The sequence below is a fragment of the Sinohyriopsis cumingii genome, unplaced genomic scaffold (genome assembly GCF_028554795.1).
Source record: "Sinohyriopsis cumingii isolate HCF-2022 unplaced genomic scaffold, ASM2855479v2 utg002092l, whole genome shotgun sequence".
Lineage (NCBI taxonomy): Eukaryota > Metazoa > Mollusca > Bivalvia > Unionida > Unionidae > Sinohyriopsis > Sinohyriopsis cumingii.
The window spans coordinates 99,232-121,900 of record NW_028316127.1 but is presented as its reverse complement, the minus strand read 5'-3'; the positions used below and the strand labels follow the sequence as shown (position 1 = coordinate 121,900).

Genomic DNA, 22,669 nt, shown 5'->3' with positions numbered 1-22,669 from the left:
TGTGTTTTCATGTGTCTCTCTCTTGTTCGCTGCAGGCCAACGGGTAAACTTTAATATGAATAGAATGAATCGTACAACTTGGTTTATTACCGGCTGAGGAACATATCGTAGGACAACACCGAAGGAGTGCACTATCACCTACTTTCAGACCTTTGTATGAAAATTTATGATAACGCAGTAGTGAAAGAACTGATTCATTGCGCAAAATGTAGTATTAGTACAGTCTGTGAAGAATTATAATTATGCTAATATATCTCAATCTTGATGTAACATCATGTCTATTACAGTATTGTCATTTACAGCTAGGAAAGGTTTCTAGTCAACCGAATTAACACATTAATTTCAATATCAGAACATAATCAACGATATAATTAGATCGGTGCCTCTCTCTCTTCATGAAATTTTTTATGGAGCATACTTGCAGGGATCATAAACAGTACACGATGCCCATTTTATCGTGCCCACGTCCACTCCCCGGTAGAATTGGCCCGACGTGCCTCACTACGTGTCGTTAGAGGCGACTAAGCAAAGGCAACCTGTTTGCCGTGGGTTGCGTCCTGTGTCGGGGGGGGGGGGGGAGGGGAGGAAAGGATCCTGGTAGTTGAACAAAGGCAATACACTAGTTTAGCCTCCACTTCTTCTAGACGGGTGATAGGGATGGGCCCGGTCTCGACAAATCGGCTGATCACGCCGAGCCCTAGGAAGTCTTTACTTGCTTGCTCACCTTCTTTATCGTTCTCCTTGTATCTCTCTTGATACCACCGTTGCACCTACAGTCTATCTCTTTAGCTTTCTCTTGCCCAAGTCTTTGAAGACTTCATAGAAGGCGGTGGCTTAACGGATCAATCAGGAGGTAATTTTACCGACCCAAGAAGGCGATGGCTTTACGGGTCAATCATACGTAATTGTATCTACTGAGTATAGCATCTGTGTATCCATGGCACGTGAAAAGTGTCCCTTTGTTGGCCACAATGGTCGGTGGAAACACAGGTGCTGAATTTCAAACAATCCAACATGGAAAAAAGAAGTTAAAACAAACGTACACAACTTGTATCAGACTCGGATGACTAACCATGTAATGTGCAGTCATTTCCCCGCTTCATCATTGTACAATCTAACGATACCTCAAAACCGCCAGCTGCACTATCAACGTTTGTGGTCGAAAAGACAATCAAAGGGTGGATTGGCACACCAAAAAGTGTCAAAAAGTTGAAATCGGGTCGCCTTCTTGTTGAGTGTGCAAGCTATTGCTGTAAGCGTCACTCTAAATCGAGTGATTACCTTTGTTCTATTTTACATACCATCAAACACCGACCTAGTACCAAATGAATTAGACAGTCTTGTTCAACAACTTCCCACGCCGTTTTTATTTACCCAGAGATTTTAATACCCATAACATTTTTTGGGGATCAAATCACATAAGTGACGGAGGCCAAAAGGTAGAAGACAGTATTTCTAGAAACGATTTGTATCTATACAACACGAAATCACCTACATATGTACACCCATGAAGGGTTACATACACTTGTATAGATTTGACAATTTGTTCTCCTTCGCTGCTTTTAGATTATGAATGGGAAGGTCACTGATAGCTTTGACAGCAGTGATCATTTTCCAATCTACCTTGAAAAGATCAACTCTGCTATTGATGACGCAATTTTATAATGGAATATAAAGAAGGCCGACTGGGATAAGTCTGAACCACTCTGTAAAACTATGCTGACTGAGGATACAGTCTTCAACGTTACATCTGTTTTAATATAGATTGCAGAAGAATCCATTCCCAAGTCCTCACCGAACTGTAAAGGAACCCCAAAACCTTGGGTCACTAAGGAATGTAAGGAAGTCATTAGACAAAGCCGAGAAGGACTGAAAAAGTTATCAATCATATGACGCCCGAAGATATAAGTAAACACCGTATTCTTCAGGCGAAAGCCAGCCGTACAATCAAAGAAAGTAAACGAGCACCATGGAAGAACTATGCTTTTTCTTTAAACTCTCGTTCCTCTATTAAGAAAGCTCGGGACACTATCCGCAAAATAAATGGAAAGAGAAAACACAATTCTCTCCGACATCTGAAGCTGAATAACAAACATTTTAGTTCAAAACGTGACATAGCAAATATTCTTGCTAACAGTTTTCTAAAACTTCCTGATCATCTAATTATTCAGAAGCCTTACGAAGATAAAAAACTCAAATAAAAAAGTCACGTTTAAAATTCACATCCAACAACTCAGAAAGTTATAACCAAGTGTTCTCACTATTAGAGCTTATGGAGGCTTTAGACAAGGTCAATGATACATCCGCTGGGCCTGACGAAATACATTACCAGTTTTTGAAACACTTTCCAGAATCATCATTGACATCTCTTTTAAAAATGTTTAATGATTAATGGATTACTGGTAATGTATCTAAGATTTGAAAAGAAGCAACGGTAACATCATTTCCCAAACCAGGTAAAGATAAGGCAGATCCTACCAACTATCGACCCATCGCACTGACACGTTGTGTGTGCAAAACAATGGAAGGAATGATCAATTCTCGGCTTGTATGATACTAGGAAACCAACAACTTAATATCTCCTTTTAAAAGTGGCTTTCGTTTTAGCCCGAGCACCGATTACCATCTGGTTAGACTGGAAACAGTTATTTGCACCGCATTTATCAAGAAGGAACATTTAGTAGCGGTTTTCTTTGATTTAGAAAATACCTATGACACGAGAAGAAAGTACTGGATACTAAATGACCTGCACGATCTGGGTGTAAAAGGCTGTCTGCCCTCTTTAATATTAAATGTTCTCTCAAACAGACAATTCTTGGAACGAGTGGGCTCTACCCTCTCAGAAATGCACGAGCAAGAAATGGGTGTGCACCAGGGTAGTATTCGATCTTTGACGCTTTTCAACATCAAAATCAATAGCATCACCAAGTGTTTGGCTCCTGGTGTGGATGGCTCGTTATAACTTTATGACTTTCTAAGATGTTATCAATCATAGCACATGCATACAATTGAAAGACAACTACAACAAAATATCAAGAAGATTCAAAATTAGACCAGTACTATCGATTTTCAATGCTCGAAATCCAGAACGGTATTTATGCATTTCTGTCAGTTACGAAGACATCATGCTGAACCTAAACTCACGCTGGACGAAACACCTCATCGAGCTGTTGAGGAAACAAAGTTTTAGGTCTTATCTTCGACAGAAAATTGACTTTATTCCAGACCTAAAGAACTTGAAGCTAAATGCTTGAAATCTCTCCACGTATTCAAGTAGTAGCGCACACTGACTGGGGTGCTGATAGAAAGGTCATCCTCACTTATATAGAACGTTTATTTGCTCCAAACTGGACTATGGTTGCGTTGTTTATGGTTCAGCTAGGAAGTCATATTTGAAAATGTTTGACCAATTCATCGTCAAAGAATAACACTAGCTCTTGGAGAATTTAAGACATTCCGGTGTGAAAGCTTCCTCGATGAAGCGAACTAATCACCTTTATCACATCGTAGAGAAATGCTTTCCGCACAGTATACTCTCAAAATAAGAACAAACTCTCTGAATCCTGCATTTTTCTGCTGTTTTCAACACAAATACAAAACATTGTACGAAAATAAATCAAGCTCCATACCTCCTTTGTCATTAGAATATCATCCAGCCTTGAGAGTACCAAAATTGATCTTTCCAAAATTCAGAAAAAGACCATCTCCAAAACACCTCCCTGGTTACTTAAACAACCAAAAATATTTTTAACGCTACACGATCGAAAACAATCCGAGACAAACCCTTCCATCTTCCACGACTCTTATCTGGAACTCCTCACGAATTTAAAATCCACAGAAGAAGTTATACCAACGGATCAAAAGGATGAGGAAACCGCTGCTGCAGCCTTTGTTAGTCGACAACACAACACAAGTTCACTTACCAAATGGCATATCAATCTTTTCTTTTGAAATCAGATCAATAGTTCTTGCTCAGCAATATATCAAAAACAAACGTATGTTAAACAGTGTCATCTTCTCCGATCCCCTATCTGTATTTCAGTCACTACGTAATAGAAAACTCGAGAACCCATTATTAACCGAAATTCTCGTCAAAAATACTGAACTGAGTAACTCTCACAATATCGTATACTGCTGATTACCTAGTTGGTATTAAAGGTAACTCAAGAACCATCTGACTTTAAAATACCTTATACTGATTTTAAACCTATCATCAACGAGTCTTTTTGTCAGAAGTGGCATGCATCATGGAATGAAGCAGTGAATCATAAACTTCAAGAAATCAAGCTAACCCCAGGAGAATGAACTCCTTCATACAAAACCATCCGTAGAGAGGAGGTAGTCATTGCAAGAATTCGAATTGGTCATACGCATATAAACCACTCAGACATACTAAAAGGCAAAGATCCACCGGAGTACGTTTATTGCAATGAACCATTGTTAAGCACTTTATGATAGAGTGTATTGACCTGCAACCTCAGCGTGATCAGTATTATAATGTGCATGACAGGAAGGAACTGTTTCATACAATAAACATCAATTGTATTAAAGAATTCTTGAAAGCAGTGAACACTACTCTAAGTTATAACTTGTTTGCCATCACCTTGAGCATTTTTATGTAATTATTTTTCCTTCTCTTATTTTCAACAACTCTTCATATGTCTTTATTAACATACACCAATTACATTCCCTGTTGATCGGGAAGCTTTATATATTGCCATTAACCATCTTAACGTTTTACTTTCAACTATTTGGTTTTGATATCGCTGGTCGATATAAAACCTTTTGTCATTTTTCAATGACCATGCATATAACCATATTTATGGCGCTAAATAGCCTGACCTTGCTGGTGCGCCGTGAAAATAATAATTAATCAATCAATCATTTGATGTAATTATAAATAAGCAGATAACATGATGCTATCAAAAAACATTAAAATCTTTGTATCAGTATTGGGAACTCTTTTGGTCCTCATTATAGGCACATATTTTACAAGCACATATTAATGCATAACTAGAACCTGCGTTTAATGAACTTGTTGTTGTTGTGGGATTTAACGCCATTTTTCAGCACACGATAGGCTCTATACATGGCGGCCAGTATTAATGGTGGAGGAAGAGCCCGGGAAAACCCCGGAAAGAATCACCGACCCACGGGAAGCTACTGGCAAGCTTTCTCACGTATCCACATTGGCTGAATCTTAGATTCGAACCGCCGCAGACAGAGGTGAGATGGCAGTGATCCGTAACGAAGACCACTAGGCCACTCGGGGCCCCTTGATGAACTTGAGTATACTGATGTTTATTTAGCTGGTCAATGTTATATGTACTATAGTCCAGTTCATGTTTTTGAAAGTCAAGGTTTTGTGATTACTGTTAATGTTGTACTTTGTTTTACCTAACCTATCATATTCGTACCAGCAGTGTACTCAGCAATATTGTTTAAATTTCGGTCTTTAAATTTCAAGCAGTGTGAGCGATAACTATTGAGCATGAACTATATAAACTGACAGTGTATCCCATTCTTCTGGATGTATGCCTTTCCTCAATTAGATTTTGTACAAAGTCAAGTTCATTTCAAAATCTTGATTGTCTTTAGTTAAAGTTGATCCACTCCTCTGCTTGCTGAAGGGAGACTTTGACCGCTGGATACGGTCTAATGGTATGTGCTTCAAAATAAGAGTCTCATTAGCATAACTGTATCTTCATGTAGGTAACCTGCTTATCTTGTCAAGACATGGCACCAGTAATTCAAATCTTTGCAAAATCGTTTTAATGTGTTCGACTAAGTAAGTAGGAAAATGTAATTTGGTAGGTATATGCTTAAGAACATGTAGATATTCTGATTATATATCTTTGTCAACACACACATTTTCTGAATATGTTCAAGCTTGACAGTTTGAAGAAAACTGAACGCAAAAGTGAACAAAAAACCCACTAGAGGACAACAAAGTAATATGCTATTCACAGTTGCTTGCATATTTTGATGGCCATATAGTATTTGTATGACTAGTTAAGTTTTTTCTAACTTTGTAAACATTTTGGACCGCAATTTTCTGTCTCTATTGGGTGCAATCGGGTTTTATAACTTAAATCGAATGTCATTGTCGTAATCATTTTACAAGATCAAAGTCATCTGGCAGTCAGAGTTAAATTGTTGGCTATGTTCTTATTCCTTTTTGTTTTAATATGCATGCAACATAAATCCATACAGTATTTCTAAATAGGTCTGATAACAAAATCTTGCCTATGATTGTAACGGTGCTGTGGTAGTTGCATAAGGGCATGTATGTATTGCAAGCAGTTAATTATTTAGGGATACATCTAATAATAATTCCAATTTCAGCTACTGCCATGTATGGTATTTCCTCCTCTGATCCTGCTCTTGGCACGCTTTCAGGAAAAAGCTGATCAGCTCAGTTCAAGTATTGATGCGACGCTACGGGAACGGCAGGTTGAATTACTGCTATTTTATCAACTACTCCTAGATTTTATATGCGCTAACATGAATATGGATTGAGCATCTTTCATTACATTTCCATCTGTCTACACATACCTTCTTGTTTATTTTTGCAGGTCATCGTAATATGGACTGTTGGAATTTTCTCATCATTTATAGGAATTATTGTCCTAGATCTTGGTCTGCCAACATTATATTAGATCTAAATTTGGCATGCGTATTTATATTGTAAAGGCCGTGATACATTTAACTTCCAGCATCATTTACATGTAGTAATATCACAACCTGCTTATCTTATATAACATAGCAATGATGTATAAAAAAATCAGATTTTAACATGCAGCTTTATAAGCATAACAATGTTTGTTTTCCAGCGTTTTGCATCAATTGCAGGAATCAATTTTGAACGAATAATTATACTTTAAATTATTTGTATAGCATTTCACAAAATCATTGATATCAATCTCGATACACGATTACCCACGACTTGATTGATCGTTATTCTGCTTGAGGTGTATCAGTTCGATGTTTCGGTAATTCATTTGGCAATATGCTTACTTGCACCTTTTACCGTAATGCACTTGTTTTCCAGACTGTAACAATTGGGCAGAACTTGTGTTAAGACTTTTGGTAAAGCATTTACATTTGCTTATATTTCTTAAACCCTAAATAGATTTCTAAACACTTGATCTTAGTTATTAAACCTAAAACAACTCATTCTGTAGCATGCATGTTTGTCCTACAACCTATCAAAGTCACAGTCATATAAAGTTATCAATAAGGGCTTGGCTCAAGTGTTGTTTCATTTGCTTATTCTGCCTAAATCACTGATTAAATTTTTTTCATACCTACAATGACACATTTTTAGTCATGACAGTTGAATTTTCATGATGTTCACTCAAATGTTTAACATTGGGATCAACGTCAATGGATTTCTTGGAATTTTGTGATTGTAGGCTCGACTTGCAGGCCCTGACCTTTGTGTTAAATTTCAAAAATGTTTTGCGCTAGCTCCGTCCAGGTATTCAAAATGAGTCACTTACAAGATTTACACGAGTTATTCATCTATTCTAAACAAAACGCAGGTGCTAAGTGCAAAGTTGACTGAGCGTCCAACCAATATAATTTAAGACGTTGTGTTAGTAACAGTTAACAAAGTAAATCAACTATACAAACCATGTTTCCTTGTTAGTGATGTTATTGCAATTGATCTTGTTTTGTAAAATACACAAAAACGTCCTTACAGTATATACTACACCCTTTGTATTCACCACAGAAACTTGGGCATATAGGTCTAAGTAAATCTTGGAATCTAAATGTTATATTTCTACTCATCGCGTTTTGTGTTTAAGTATGGCTTTGTTTAATCTTATGAGAAACTATTTGCATGCTCTATTAATTGCTTTAAGTATATATGTTCATATTCGCGTTAATTTCTAATTGCATGTATCAACGGATGTGTGTAATCCAGAAGTTATCTTGCTGTCGTTCATCAAAACTACGGTAAATAGTCTTCTTCGGTACTTCCATATTGTATGCATTCTTAATTTTAACAACGAGTCTTGACACATCTTTTCCTTTATTAATTAGTTCATGATCAACAATAAATAGCCACATTTTAGGTATCAAAGAAGCACATTCTTTTATTGACAATCATTGTATTCATCTGTAAATTTACATACAGCTTCAACTAATATTGTGGTATTGACCTTGAGAGGAAAATATTCATATTGATGTTATGCAGATTCAATTCCTTTACAAACCAGTAATATGATTTTCCAAAGTATATTAGTATTAAAGTTTGTAAACATCTTCTTGAAACTGGTTTAGCCCACATGTCTGCCACTAATTATATAAAACGTCTGAGCTATCATTAATTAAGGCGAATTGATTTTTTTGGGATATTAGATGCATGTCAATATTATTTCTTTTCCCTTGAAGATTTGTAGGGATATAGAACATTTTCCCGTCAAGAAACCCTAATTGATATATCGGTATTAACGTTTTTCAGCTTAAAAATGACAATATGAAGTTTGTATTTTATTGTGCATTTTGTATCACTTTTTTCAGAATAAAATGCAACTAATACAGACCACATGCAACATGAATTAAATTGATTTCTATAATGATCCATCCTAAGTTAAATGTAAATTCTTTTGATAGTGTTGTATAGCCAAACGTTAAATTAAATTAAATATTTTCTAAGTTTACTTCAATATATTAATCCGGTTAGAGGTTAAATTTATGACATTTTCAACAGATACTTTTAATTCCAAAGGTTGGTAGTGTACGTACTAGATTTAGTTCCACTTAGCTCCATGTATATACTTCAACTGCCATTTTTACGCTTTGTACTATTTATTATTTCTAGTTCTCTACACAGAATGTTTACAACCGGATGTTTCACAATTTAAAAAATATGTTTACATTATTATTATAATTGTTTACAGACACATAGAACTAATTCACAAATATATGAGTTATGAAAATTTATTTCAAACAAATTTAGGTGGTTATTATTGCTAGTTCCAAATGGTGTTTTCTTCAGTTTCTGGGTGCTACTGCAGTTGTTGGTTGTGGTGTTTGTACTGATTTAGTGTGTCGTTGGGCTTCGTCACTGACCTAATTGTTTAACTATACTTGTTATAAACCAGAAGAGCATATAGGTTGGTCTGTTGTCCGTCATCCGTCGTATGACTATCCATTCGTCAGCACAACTTTGATGTCACAACTGCTTCCTCTTAAGCTATTTGGATGATTGCTCTGAAACGTACACACATTGGTCACATGGCCAAGATGGTCCTAAATGAAAAACATATTTTTACCATAGATGCCTACCGGATAATCTTGGGATCCATCTTTCAAAGATCTCTTACGATATACATTTAGTCCGGAATCACGACCGTGCATATCTGACCAGCAGCACAGCCGACAACCATCTTGAAAATTGTGTTACTGTTACTTATTCTGAACTGATAGTGATATCAGCACAGGCTTTCCTCTAACCAATTACAAGTTGGTCTTAAAAGAAAACGGTACCTTTGTGATGTCCTATTTTGCCGCCGATCTAATATTAATTATAATCATCACTTTAGCCAGCTGAAAATATTGTTATCGTTACTCCTCAGGAATGGATCGTTCTGTCAACATATTGTTTTCGTAACGGCCTTCTTTTCGTGTCTGACTCATCCTGAATGGAAATAGTGCTGCACTGACGTTCAATGTGACCGTCACATTGGTCATCTTGAAAATCTTTTTATAGCCACTGCTTCTGAAAGAATGATTGAATCAGTATGTGGCTTGCACAAGTTTTGATGGTTTGTGGCTAGTCCAAAATTAAAATGCTGTTGATATGGCATCCACTATGGCAACCATCTTACAAATCTTATCATCAGAAATCTACATAAACATAACGTCATATTGATTTGGGGTTTTTACCATAAGAGTTCTCATGACATCCGGTTGGTCTTAAATTAAAATGATGCAGACATGACGTCTAATATGGCGGACACAACAGCCAATACAAGAACTTGTTATTGCTACTCTTACCGAATGGAAATTACTATGTGGAAGATTTTGATTTCACCAAAAGACTTCTTATAATAATTGATTTACCTTAGCTGAAAATGGTGCCATAGGTGAATCCAGTATGGTTGTCATGACGACTAGTACAAATCTTACCACTACACACCTTGGATATACGATGATTATGGCATGATGACATGGGTTTGTCAGCAAGTACTAAGCGAAAATGGTGCTGGTTGCACATCTATTATTTCTGCCACAACGATTGTTGAGTATACTCTTGTTAAGCGCTATGCCATGATTTTGTTTACCAAAACATGTGTACTGATGTTTATCTGCAATAAATGAAAATTGTGTGAAGCTGACATTCAAACTGTTTGCTACAATATCTATTTTGAAAATATTAATTGTACGATATATTGATTCTCGCTGCTTTGGATAGCAACAAGGTTAAATTCCTCACACTACTGACTCGTATGCGACATTTGACAGAATATACTATGCTATATTACTTCAAGTCCCCAGCATGTATTTCTTAAACAGGCTTACTATAGTTGAAGCAATTCAGCCATGAGTATAACCCATCTAGAACCTGCTGAGAATAAAATCATGTGAATACAATGACATCTGATGAAAATATACTTAGATATAGAACAAATACGGAACAACTGCTAAGTATATTTAATTTAACTTTTTGTTAGTTATGTTTTAGATATTTTAGTACATGCTATTGTAATGTAAGATTGTAGGTTGGACTTGACCTTGTTCAAAACTGAGGTCATTTATGCTTAACCCAAGTTGACATTTTTATTATTCAGTGTAAACAAATAATACATAATTAAATTATTCTCTCTATGATTGAGCTTAATATCAGGCTTATTATTAATCGAAGACGTAAATATGTTTGGTTTGATCAATGGTTTGGAATTTCCTTACTGAATACTAAAAAAACCAGATTATTGTGTTGTAAATATTTAATCATTCTGGAAGGTTATTTTTCAGTAGGTAATAGTTGTTTTTAGAAAATGTAAATAGTAATCTGAGGTCAAGTAGAGATAAATTGTAACTGTGAGGACTTCATATTTCGTGCTGTAACATGTATTACTTACAAGTTTCATGTTATAAGTTGTGACCAGTAGTTTTCGGCTGGAATCTTTCATGTTCAAATTATTGAATTCAAGTGATTATTTTCTCTGGAAATACAAAAGTGCTCTGATAAAATTCTTGGATAAAGACATTCACTGGAAATTATACTAAATTCAAACCCGGATTTGTATTACTGTCATTCAAAAAAATACTGTTGACGTATCGACACTATATAAGCTATAAAAGACATGTCATCTCCTTCAGGTTTTGAATGTTGTCGGAAATTTTACTGTATTTTACTTCGGACTTTAAATTACTAGTACTTGTGTCTTTAAATCTTGGAGTATTTTGGGATTTAATTCGCAGTACTGTAAGTTAATTTTTCTCATTTTCACTTTGTATTCTAGGGAAATAAATTATGTGTTACATTTTACAAAGCTTGTTGTCTCTTACTCTTTTCTGGGACTTATTTTACGAGCATACACTTGAAACAGAGCACTTTCAATTTTAACTTTTAATATTGTTATAAATATTAAGAAGTTAATAATACAAATTGTGTATCAACAAATTGGTCGAGGTTGATCTTAAATCTTATCAAGTTAAGGTATGAAATAAGAAATCAATGCTACGTCATCAAGAACATTAAATATGAGCAATACTTTTATTAAAATATTAAAGGTCCAGTTGAAGACAAAGATGGTACTATTAAATGGTATATTGACCAAACCAGAAAAACAAACAAAACTGCTGGAGATTCAATTAATAAAAAATTTGTGTGCAGACACTAGTAGCTAATATATAAACATAATTGATATATGGTGCCTTTAAATCTTAATCTAATGAATATAATCTGAATTCATTTAATATTATAAGCACAATAGCGATAAACCATTTGTCTCCTACAATATCTTGAAATGTAAATGAAGGCAAATAACTAATGGAATAACTTCATAATGTTTGTTAATATCTAAACCCACTAACCAATCAGGGTGTGAACGATTCAATGAAGTTAAATTTAACCTGATTAGGTTATGAATGTCACATATTGAAATGTCGCTCTCAATGGCTAGAATCACAGACATAGAAAAGTTGGCATGAAAAGATATTTTAAACAGATAAAAGTATATTAGAACAAGTTAGCTGTTATGAATGAAATACAAATATGGAAAATTACCAAAATGCAACAATTACCAAGACATATTTTTGTTGAATCTCAGGATGAATCAGAAGTAAAAGGCAACATGAAATTAATTTTGTATTTGATCATGCAAGTGTAATGTGATCTTTGCTAGAATTAAAATGTTTACTATCCTGAACAGTTATTACAACGCACCGTTGATCCAGCAACTACAGTTATTCAAGGGGCAATCGACGTTTCGGGACATCGACACTGGAACTAATTTAAATATATTTTGCTTATGGGATTATATGCCATTTTTCATTTGACAATACTAAGCACGGTAAAAGAAAACTTATAATAAGTACTAGGGATATTGCTTTGGAATCAAATTTCAATTTTAATTTTGCAGATGTATGATGTCAGTGTTATGTACTAATTGTAAGTGACCGTTACCTAACATGAAACTTAATAAATGGCGATAACAATGTTATGGTATGATCATATATTATTATGAGCTATGCTTTAATTCTTTTGTCAATAGTACTATTTGGATTTTAAAAAAAAGGAGTTAATATTAATAATGTTAAATACAAAATATATCAGAGATGGTCATTATAAAACTTTCCTAGTTAAAACTCAATTCCAGACATTAATATTTGTAAATTATATAAATTACATTTTGAATACAAAGATGTAACAGATATACTAACACAAGAGAAACGCGTACATAATGCTTTATTTGTTTATGAATGAAACCTGTGCATATTCATTATGTGATCTTGCATTTGCTAGTCTGATTTGAACGAATGTAATTATAAAAGAGTATGATAAACGTATTAAATATGCTTTTTTTAATGATTTTGGTTGAATATGATACAGGCCAGATCCACATGCTGATCTTCTATCACGTTAGCTGAGATTATCAGTAATCAGTCAACTATGACGTCTAACATTTTGACCAGACCTGTTATGTTTTTAAAATATTGAATGTATATGGAGGAACTGTAAAAATATATAAAGAAAGAGAGTGTCTTATTCCCATTATTACTCAGGATAGGTTTATACGATCAGTTCACAAATAAATTCAACATTCATGGACATTTATACATACTTGTGCTGATCAAACATATTTGCAAGAAATATGAGATTAATATATGACATAAATTCATCAGGAGCAGACTGTTTGAAGTTCTTATGATACATTATCTGCCTTAAGGTCAAGGTCAATGGGACAATTTAATTATATGATCTTTATATATGACCTTGTTTAACTTTTGAACCTGTGGAGATCTTGTAATGAAATTTTAATTTGACATTTTCTAGCATTGTCATGGCCACCTACTCAATGTCAATGTTACAATAAACCCAATGGCAATGTCGCCGGCAAGAGTTTGTGACACGACAAGATTAACAGGCGCCATTTATAGAACATTTATGAAAAATGTGTGAGATCAATATGAAGAACATACAATCTTAGGTTTGCATCTCAAAGTTTGTGGTGAATGTTAAATATGATGTCTGTACAAGAAATTATGGTTTTACAATATGAGCAATGTTTCAGATCAGACAGGCAATATTGGGTGCGTGCATTTGGGATTGACAAAGTCTCCATGCTATCTAACAATCGCATATAGTGTTATAAATACACAAGAATGATATAACATTGCAAAATAGGTATCCATCATTCAAAATTTTAAAATATAGACGAAGTGTTCGAAAACCCTTACAAATGTTTTTTCTTTATTTCAGCAAAGTAGATCCAAACAACTTGATAAATGGCACATCCGAGCAAGTGAATTACAAACCAGATACAAATGCAGCAAATGAAAACATACACCAAGCAAATGGCAATTCAAATAGAACAACAAATGGCAAGAGAGTCCTCACAGCATGGGAGAAAGTCACAACTTTCTATAACGCACCCATCATTATATTTATGTATAATGTTGTAAGTTTCAAATATCCAATGTGCAATTTATTATCCAGACTGTACGCGTGTACATTGTTATGCAATTTAATACTTGAAACGACGCATTTAAACATCAGCATCATACTGTATTAGGCACATACACAAAATCTGCAATATATTATTTAGCATCAAGACAATTATTTTCGAGCCTGCAACCTTTTCGTCACGTGCTCGGCACGCTAATCACTATACCTCCAATGGTCCTGCCTCCATTGCTCACTTTTTATAATATGACAGGAAGGCGCATTGCATATATTTATTATAGCTGCTTTGTAGTGCTTTCACAACCTTATTAATATTTGCATGCAGATGCTCTCTGTTAAAAATATTAAGAAATTATGTAGGTCCTTGCACTCTGCACCTAAGCTGCTAAAGAAGCGAATCTGCTATCTGGAAATTTACTTTCCAATTTGTGAATATTATCCCTACGCCGACCTACTCAGAGGGAACCGTTTGTACGCTAAAAGTAACAAATAATTTCAAAATACGTGGCCACATTGCTTTATTTGTTTTCAAAAACTTCTCGGACAGTGTTATGTATATCTTCATCGTAATTTAAACTAAACACAATTTTTGTTAAAGTGCTAACATGTGTGTTTGCAAAGTATAAAGTTGTTCATGAATATTCTAGTACTTTCTTTGTCAAATCTTCCATTTCTGAGGTACGTAGTTTTTCACGTTGTTAAGCTACTCATCGTGGTAGATGAGTAAATCATGAATGCAGATAAGATATTCGGACAGTTCAGAGTAATATAGATATCTGCTGCTTTTCTTTTTCACTGATTGTATTTTCAAAACATTAAATTTAATATATTTATGTTCTGAATTGTGCTTATTCTTATATGTCTAAACGTTGATTGATTTTCAGATGAGAATAATTCAATAACTTTTATTCGAAGTCAATAATTCGTATCAGATTCCGCTATTTATACTGTATTTACTATAGACAATAGAAGAGCGCAAGTTAGATAAGTTCATGAAACTAATTAAGTTACCTATTTTGCTACATCATTTTGTTAATATTAATATTATTATGATATTCCCTGGTTTTGGCATTAAGTTCATTAAAATATAATTTGACCAAACGTCAACGTAGGTCCATGGAAATGTCACCAGAGCTTAATGAAATAATGAAGTACTTCCTAGGCATTTTTATGTTTGCTGCCACTTGGCGCAATGTTGTAGATGTCTAGCATTCAGTGCATAATAACCATTGTTTTGGAGATTGATTGGACCTGTGCCACAAAACATACGTACATTTTATGAACTGTGTGCCCCCTACATAAAAGCGCATCCTATCGATTTTGCAGACCATAGGTCAAAGGAAAGATCCCAAAGAATGAGGGAGAAAAAATAGTTTTCACACGTTATAATCTAATATACTACCTGAGCATCCATTAGATAAGTGGGGGCCCATAAATTCATGTCAGTATAAAAGGTTGCCAAAAAATGTTTCCAAAGTATATTTTATGACATGTAGATGGAATGTCTACCATAACTAGTCTAATGCATAAAGTTAAAGCATTGGCAAGTAAAAGTATATCTCTTTGATCTAAATGATCATCCGGTGTGCGACGTTTGATGCAGTACATGCAATTTGATCAAATTATGATGACAAGAGAGTTTATGTTATATCATAGCAATACCCCCAGTCAATACTTGCCATATCCTGAGGCAGTGCTGGTGGGTTTTTGGGTACTCAAAGAAAATTTGTTGATAGCTCATTGGGGTTAGAGCATTAGACCGCGTCAACTTAATACGTCCTTTCATACATTCAAATTGTAGATCCGCAGAGAAATTATATAAACGAATAAGAAAATTCTGTATTTAACGTCCAACTGACAGTGGACTATTTTGTATTTTCTTTATTTAATGCAGTCTTGGTTAATCTCATTATCTGAGAGAAGGCTAAGCGTAATACAACTATAATTCGTGGTTATAAGGGTAATTCTTGTACAACTGGATCCGACTGTTGCTCAGAATTCACTTAAGATATTGTAGTGTTATTCCCAGAACAGAAAATTAACTTTTTGCATCTGGATTGCTGTAATGGAGTGCCAACCATCCTGGGTAGTGCTGCAGTTTTGAGGAATGTCATATACTCCATAATAACTAATGTAGATATTATGTCTACAGCGTACGCAAATCTCAAACGTGACCACACCTACGCTGATGCTAATGACAAAGTGAAAATTGTTCCATTTTATTTTATTTTAGTGTTGCATAATTTTGAAAAAGTCATCGTCTCCTACATCACGGATCCTTTACGACCTTTTCTTATAAAAAAACTAAACCATACTTGTATACTGTTCTGATTACCTAAATAAATGTGTTTTACGTTTTGTACATTGAGTAAAATCTGACTTCAATGATACGTTTCCGCTGATTACACACTTGCAAATGATCTGGAACAGTGATGGTTTAATCATTATTATTGAACACAATGATATGTCAACAAATGTTCTCCTCTATGACTGGGCTTAACTCAAACGAATTGCTTTTTTCCACTTACAATAATTTATATCTGCAAAAAATAACAATGTTCTAAAGACTATTCTGCTTGTTGTCATGGAAATGGTGGTTACATATTTGTGATCACTTTTCTTTACTCTGACAAGAATATCTGCAAATTATTCCTGATGCAAAATAATGCGCAGGCCCTTCTACGATAATCCAAAACATGAAAAATGCAGTAAAATGGTAAGTGAACACATTCTATTTTAAGAAAACTAGCCTTATGCGCAATGATTTAAATACACTGTAGAATTACATTGCAAGGAACTATTTCTAGCAATGCGACACATCCAGTTTAAGATTAGTTTCAGCTATCGTTCCATTTTTAAACCTAATAAAGAATACTAAATGCATTTTCAATATTTTATGCCACAAATATTGAAAAGTATACCAAAACAAATTAGAGAAAGTGTGACTATAAATGCATTTAAATACGAACCTATTCAATGGACAATATAGTCAAACATGTTTAATAGTATAACTTAAAGTATACATTTTCAAACCAACTACTTGTTACCTCTCTATTTAAGTACTGTATATACACAATATTACTAAATGGAACATGTTCTCGTACAACGTTAAATAACCAACTTAAATAAATAAATCACTTATATAAATTTAGCGCATTTTAAATTTTATTTATCTTTCTTTTCAAGTATGAGGTTGTGAATTGTTTGGGAGGGCATTTTTGTTTTCTAATGAACGAATTAATAATGATATTTGCCTTTATGTATTCTTTGTGCCACTAATTACTACGAATATGCATGCAAATATGCATATATTATAGACAAAATGAGGAATAGTTCCATGCAATAAATCTTGTCAAACCTTTGTAAATCAACGGGTTACTATTATTGTTACTATTATTATTATTATTATTATTATTATTATTCAGATGACCGTGTCGAAAATTGGTTTAGAAAGCATTTGATTTCATGTCATACCTAATGAGGCATATTGATAAAATTGCATCTGTATATGCAGAGAATCATTACAATTAAAATTCAAACGAATTTTAGTCTATGCCATAAAGTTCTATTATGAACGTCCTTTATGCTATACTCGAGCTCTTTTGTAGTTCTTTAATATTATAGATCTAAATAAAGTATATTCCCTTATCATATTGAAATGATCGATTTTCAAAACGTTTTGGGAAAATAAGTTTAAAGAAATTACATGAAACTAATTGTTACTGTGAGTTGAAATGAATTCTTGTCAGAACTTTCATAATTACGGGCACTTTATATATTTGCTTTTGCATGTGTGTGTTTTGATGCAGGTAGATACACACATTTGAAACGGAAGAAGGCTCTTTTCAATTATCAATATCTGTTTCCATGAACCGTTTTATTACTTGAACACATCCACACTAAGATCTTATTTCATGAAAGTGGTACCCACGTTTAAAACCATATGAAAGATGATACTATTGCAATGAGAGTGTTATTATAACGTCCGACTTTGCGTATAGTTCCTTCATTATAAACGACATTCATTTCAGTTTTTTATAAATCGAATACAATCAATTGTGACACTTTTGTTTTGTAGTTTGCTGAATGCAGAATAAAAAGCCAACATGAAAGGAATATATAGTAGCTCTGAGATTTTAAGTAAAGGCGAGAAGCACCTCTTTGCAATAAACACATTAACAAGATTCTGTCTCATTTCAGAAATTCTTCATAGCCTTTCTCAGCCTGTACATCTACTTTGTAATCAGTACGCTGGAGCCAAAGATTTCAGCACTAGAAATTATTCTTTTTGTGTGGGTAACTTCCTTCCTCATTGGAGAGATCATACAGGTTTGTGCACTTTACCATATATATCCTGTGTAATGTTTTTAGTATGTGATTTAAAAAGTGCATACAAGCAGCAATATCTTTGTAAGAGGGAAATACTCTGTAGTCTGGAGTTCCAGTTAAAAAGAAAGCATAAAATATATAGCTTCGTGTTTACACCAATGAACATATATAGGCAAATATTTATTTTTACGGGGACATTACCCACTTTGTGAATAGTATACATGCATTCATTGACGATTACAGACCGGCTATGCGGTTTATGTACAGTAATATTCTCTATTGTAAGTGGTAATATATTATTAAGAGTGGTTAAACCAAGCACAAGCACAAACGTATCTGATAACAATAGGGCAATCCTAGTGCTAATATTTGGTCAATATCTAAGACCTGTTCAAGATCTCGTACAACGTTTTCTCTTTTCACTGTCTAATTTGTGTACAAATTCTAACGCATGTGATAACTTTTCCAATGTCCAAAGATATTTTTGGGTTTTAGTAATGATCCCTAATGTAAATGTTTGTTCTCTAAAAATTCATATTCTTCAAATCTCAAACATGTGTAGTTTTTATGCAAAGTTTGACACAAATTTCACATGGAAAGCCAATGTCCTGCAACACAGGAGATGGAAAGAAACGAAAATGTAGCTGATTGAATAATTGATTATAATATTAATACTATTCATCTGTATATTGAGATGCATGCACAGCTTATTATTTTAATATACAATTTTTCTTGTACAGATGTGGAATTTAAATATATTATTTAGATATGCTGAAAGTCAGACTATTATATGAAAGAAACAGTGAATTATAGCTAGCTTTTTTAAGCTTCAAAGACTCTTGTCAGTGCTTGCAACCGCTAAATAATGTATGTGCACCATATTATTTCAATGTACTGCCAATCAGGCCATAATATTTACCCTGTGCATATCCTTGGTGCAAAACGTTTCAGTGAAGTATGTGCGTTATGTATTGTGTCATTTGAAACAGGTTTTTTTTTTCAAACTATCTGGAATAGCACTTTAGGAAAATTGATATGCCAATAAACTGTCATATTTATATTTATTTTAGCTTTTTTCTTAACAAAGAATTCCATATTTTTGTTTTAGAGGGACACTATATGCTTCTTAAAAGCTGACATTCTGTATGACCGCCCTCACTGTCATTTGTATCGGGAATTTAAAAAAAATTGTTCTTCGTACATTAGCCTTTGTCCTACTTAATGGATTTATAAGCGTCCTAAATAAATATGTCTTTACTTTTTTTAGTGGAATAAAGAGATACCATGATATCTTAAACACTACTGGCTTTGTGTGAAATCGAGAATTATTCGTCTTTGTTGATTGATATAGCACAACCTTGAAAACATATTAGAAAACATACCGCTCATATTAAATGCTATGAATATTATATATGTTTCCATTCGTCTCTATTATATATTTGGGCAGTCCTCTTTTGTGCCTATGCTAATAGTGACACACAGTATGATTTTGCAACGTTCTACAACATGTACAAAATACTGATATAGGTCTATGTCTCTCTACACGTGTGTACTTTGAAATAATAGCTAAACAAATATGGCAATATTTAAATTGCTGATATTCGATATAATTGCAATGTATTCATATTCGATCGTTTTGTTAAAGCAGAAGTTACAGATTTAATGGTAGGAAAGAAATTGTATTTGTGTTGAAGTATAGCAATTAAAGCCACTGTACCTCACATTATAGGTACTGTTGCAAGTCTCTCCTGTCAAACAAATAAAAATATATCATTAACAATAATTATTGCTTGTTTAAATTAAAACAAACAACATAAAATGAAGCCATTATGTGTAAAATAAACACGAGCAGAAACAATGTAACACAAAACATTTAGAATAACTGCCATTAACTCGATCTGCATGCTATTACTAGCAATATAATTTGTTTTTTGCTATATCATGATCGTGAAATAGAAAACAATGGTCTTTCTAACGGAAATACTCATGCAGCCGCCCCGGCTGGCCAGGGTGGGTATCGAAAAATGTCAAAGCCAATGACTTTTGCATTAAAACTCCAATGCTTTACTAGGTGAGAAGACAAGATAATTTAAGTATAATTATGGCCAAATACGATTGCATATCGAACATATCAATTGTGTATCGTTGAAATCTAAACCCGTTTGCACTCTGAAACATTGCAAATTTGTTTAACGCATATACTCCTTTACATAAATGGGCAAAACTGAAGACCGAAATTAACACATTAACATTGTTTTTGTTGTTTGCAAGTACATGAGAAATAGTTGAATCACAAAAGACATAATCGGACTCTTCGCCTCAATATTGGACAAGGCCGAACAATAAATAAACAATACTCTTCTCAAGTAGAAGCTATATATTCTCTAAGAATTTTAGTTTAGAAATTGAATGTTCTTTCATTTGTAATTTGCAATTTTGAAACCATTTTATAAAAAAAATAAAGAAAAACGTGTTTCCTATAAAATCGAATATGAACATGCTGAAAATTGTCACCCTGAGTATGTTTGCGTATTATATATAAAGGTGAGGTCAGTTTAAGTTTGGTTGGGATATTATAATTACCACCAAGCAAAAGCATATTTATTCGTGTTTTACAGTCCATCTGAAAATTGTGATAACCACTTGCCTTTTTTAAACAGGTTTTAAGAATACCTGCATCGTCTATCTGCAGAAGCGTCCAACTTTACATAGCAGATGAGTGGAATGTCTTGAATATGCTCACAAATTTGCTGTTTATTAGTGGAGCGGCTGTTTTGATGACCCGTCCTCAAGCAGCTGTTTTAGAAGCTGCTCGTGCCGTTTTGGCAACAGATCTTGTGCTTTTCTTCCTGAGAATTCTTCCCATTTTTCATGCGCACAGAAAAATAGGACCAAAGTTGGTGATGATCACGAAAATGGTATGTAGCCATGGTATCCGATTTTCTCAAATTAGTCAGTCTTTTACTTCCCATGATTTTTATTTACCACACCATGTAAATCCAAGGGTATATTATTAATTAAAACCATATGACTGCTTGTCTTTTGTTTGTATGCATGTCTATAGACATGCACAATTTTTTTCTCAATAACATAACTTTTTATCTATGATATGTATTTCCATCAAACTTGGGCTGCCTTTGACGAAACGGTGTATAGACACATTTTGCTAGTTACACATTTTCATTCCAAAATATTGTCCTCGGATCTATCATGCCGCAGTTATTTTTAGGTCTGAACCAAGTAAACTATGATTCTTTATCGTTACAACATGATAAGTATATTTTCTGCATATTTCTTCGAGTTATGGCCCTTTATCATTCCGAAGATGTATTGCTTAAGCACTACCTTGTGAACACTTGGGCTAGCATTTAGTAATTATATTTCAACCAAATGTGTGTTGAAGATTTATCTCAACTAGTGTTTGGACGAGTTTATTTACAGGCATATTCTGAACACATTTCTTAAACTGTTGATTCTTGATCATCTTATCATATAATTCCGCTAATATATCTAAGAATTAAGTCTCTTGATACTTGTAAAGGTACTGAAACATCAGTCATGTTATTTACAGTATATATGTTGTAAATATAGGATCTATTTTTAGATTTGGACCGAGGCAATGAAATTCCAGTCAAGGGGTTACATTATTTGTCTCCTCGCGAGGCTTGCCGAGTAGAAAGGCATATAATGTCACCCCGCGACCTGGATTTCTTTGTCTCGGTCCAAACCCCAACTTAGATTATTTTTCTTATCCAATATTTTCCTTTCAAGTGAAAAGAACTCTTCACTAGTGTAATATAGTTCGCGTGAAAATGTTTACATGTGGCTCGATAATACAAATATGTTAATGATCGTTGTGGTGTGACCGTTGCATCCGAAGTACATAGTTTTTACGTGTGAGCAAAGAAGAATAACAACATAAAACGTCGCATAGTGATGAGGTATTATCATATTTAATATATGGATGTTACGTGAAATTGACAATAAATAATTAATATGTATTACAAGAAATTGTTTCATCAGTTCCAATTTTGAAAGGTTATATTGTAAATAATGGAACGATACTGGCTACTCAGCTCTGTTGCTGCTATACTTAGTACGAGCTATAACGAAGAGTAACATCTTGCTTTAGACTAGTCATGGGTAATTAGAGATCTGTGTCACTATCGTATATAACTCTCCTTTTCTTCGCAGGTG

The 22,669-nt window shown here is 33.9% G+C and overlaps 1 protein-coding gene across 1 annotated transcript in view; it reads left to right on the top strand.

Annotated features, from left to right (window-relative positions):
• The window catches only part of LOC149771161 (transient receptor potential cation channel subfamily M member 3-like), a 60,466-nt gene extending 41,200 nt beyond the window's left edge, over positions 1–19,266 (top strand). Inside the window, exons 9-13 of the mRNA XM_089948793.1 lie at positions 6,346–6,453; positions 7,931–7,962; positions 13,940–14,138; positions 18,344–18,472; positions 19,213–19,266. Coding sequence (XP_089804919.1) covers positions 6,346–6,453; positions 7,931–7,962; positions 13,940–14,138; positions 18,344–18,472; positions 19,213–19,266 — 522 coding nt within the window. The remainder of the gene's footprint in view (positions 1–6,345; positions 6,454–7,930; positions 7,963–13,939; positions 14,139–18,343; positions 18,473–19,212) is intronic.
• The last annotated feature ends 3,403 nt before the right edge of the window (positions 19,267–22,669 follow it).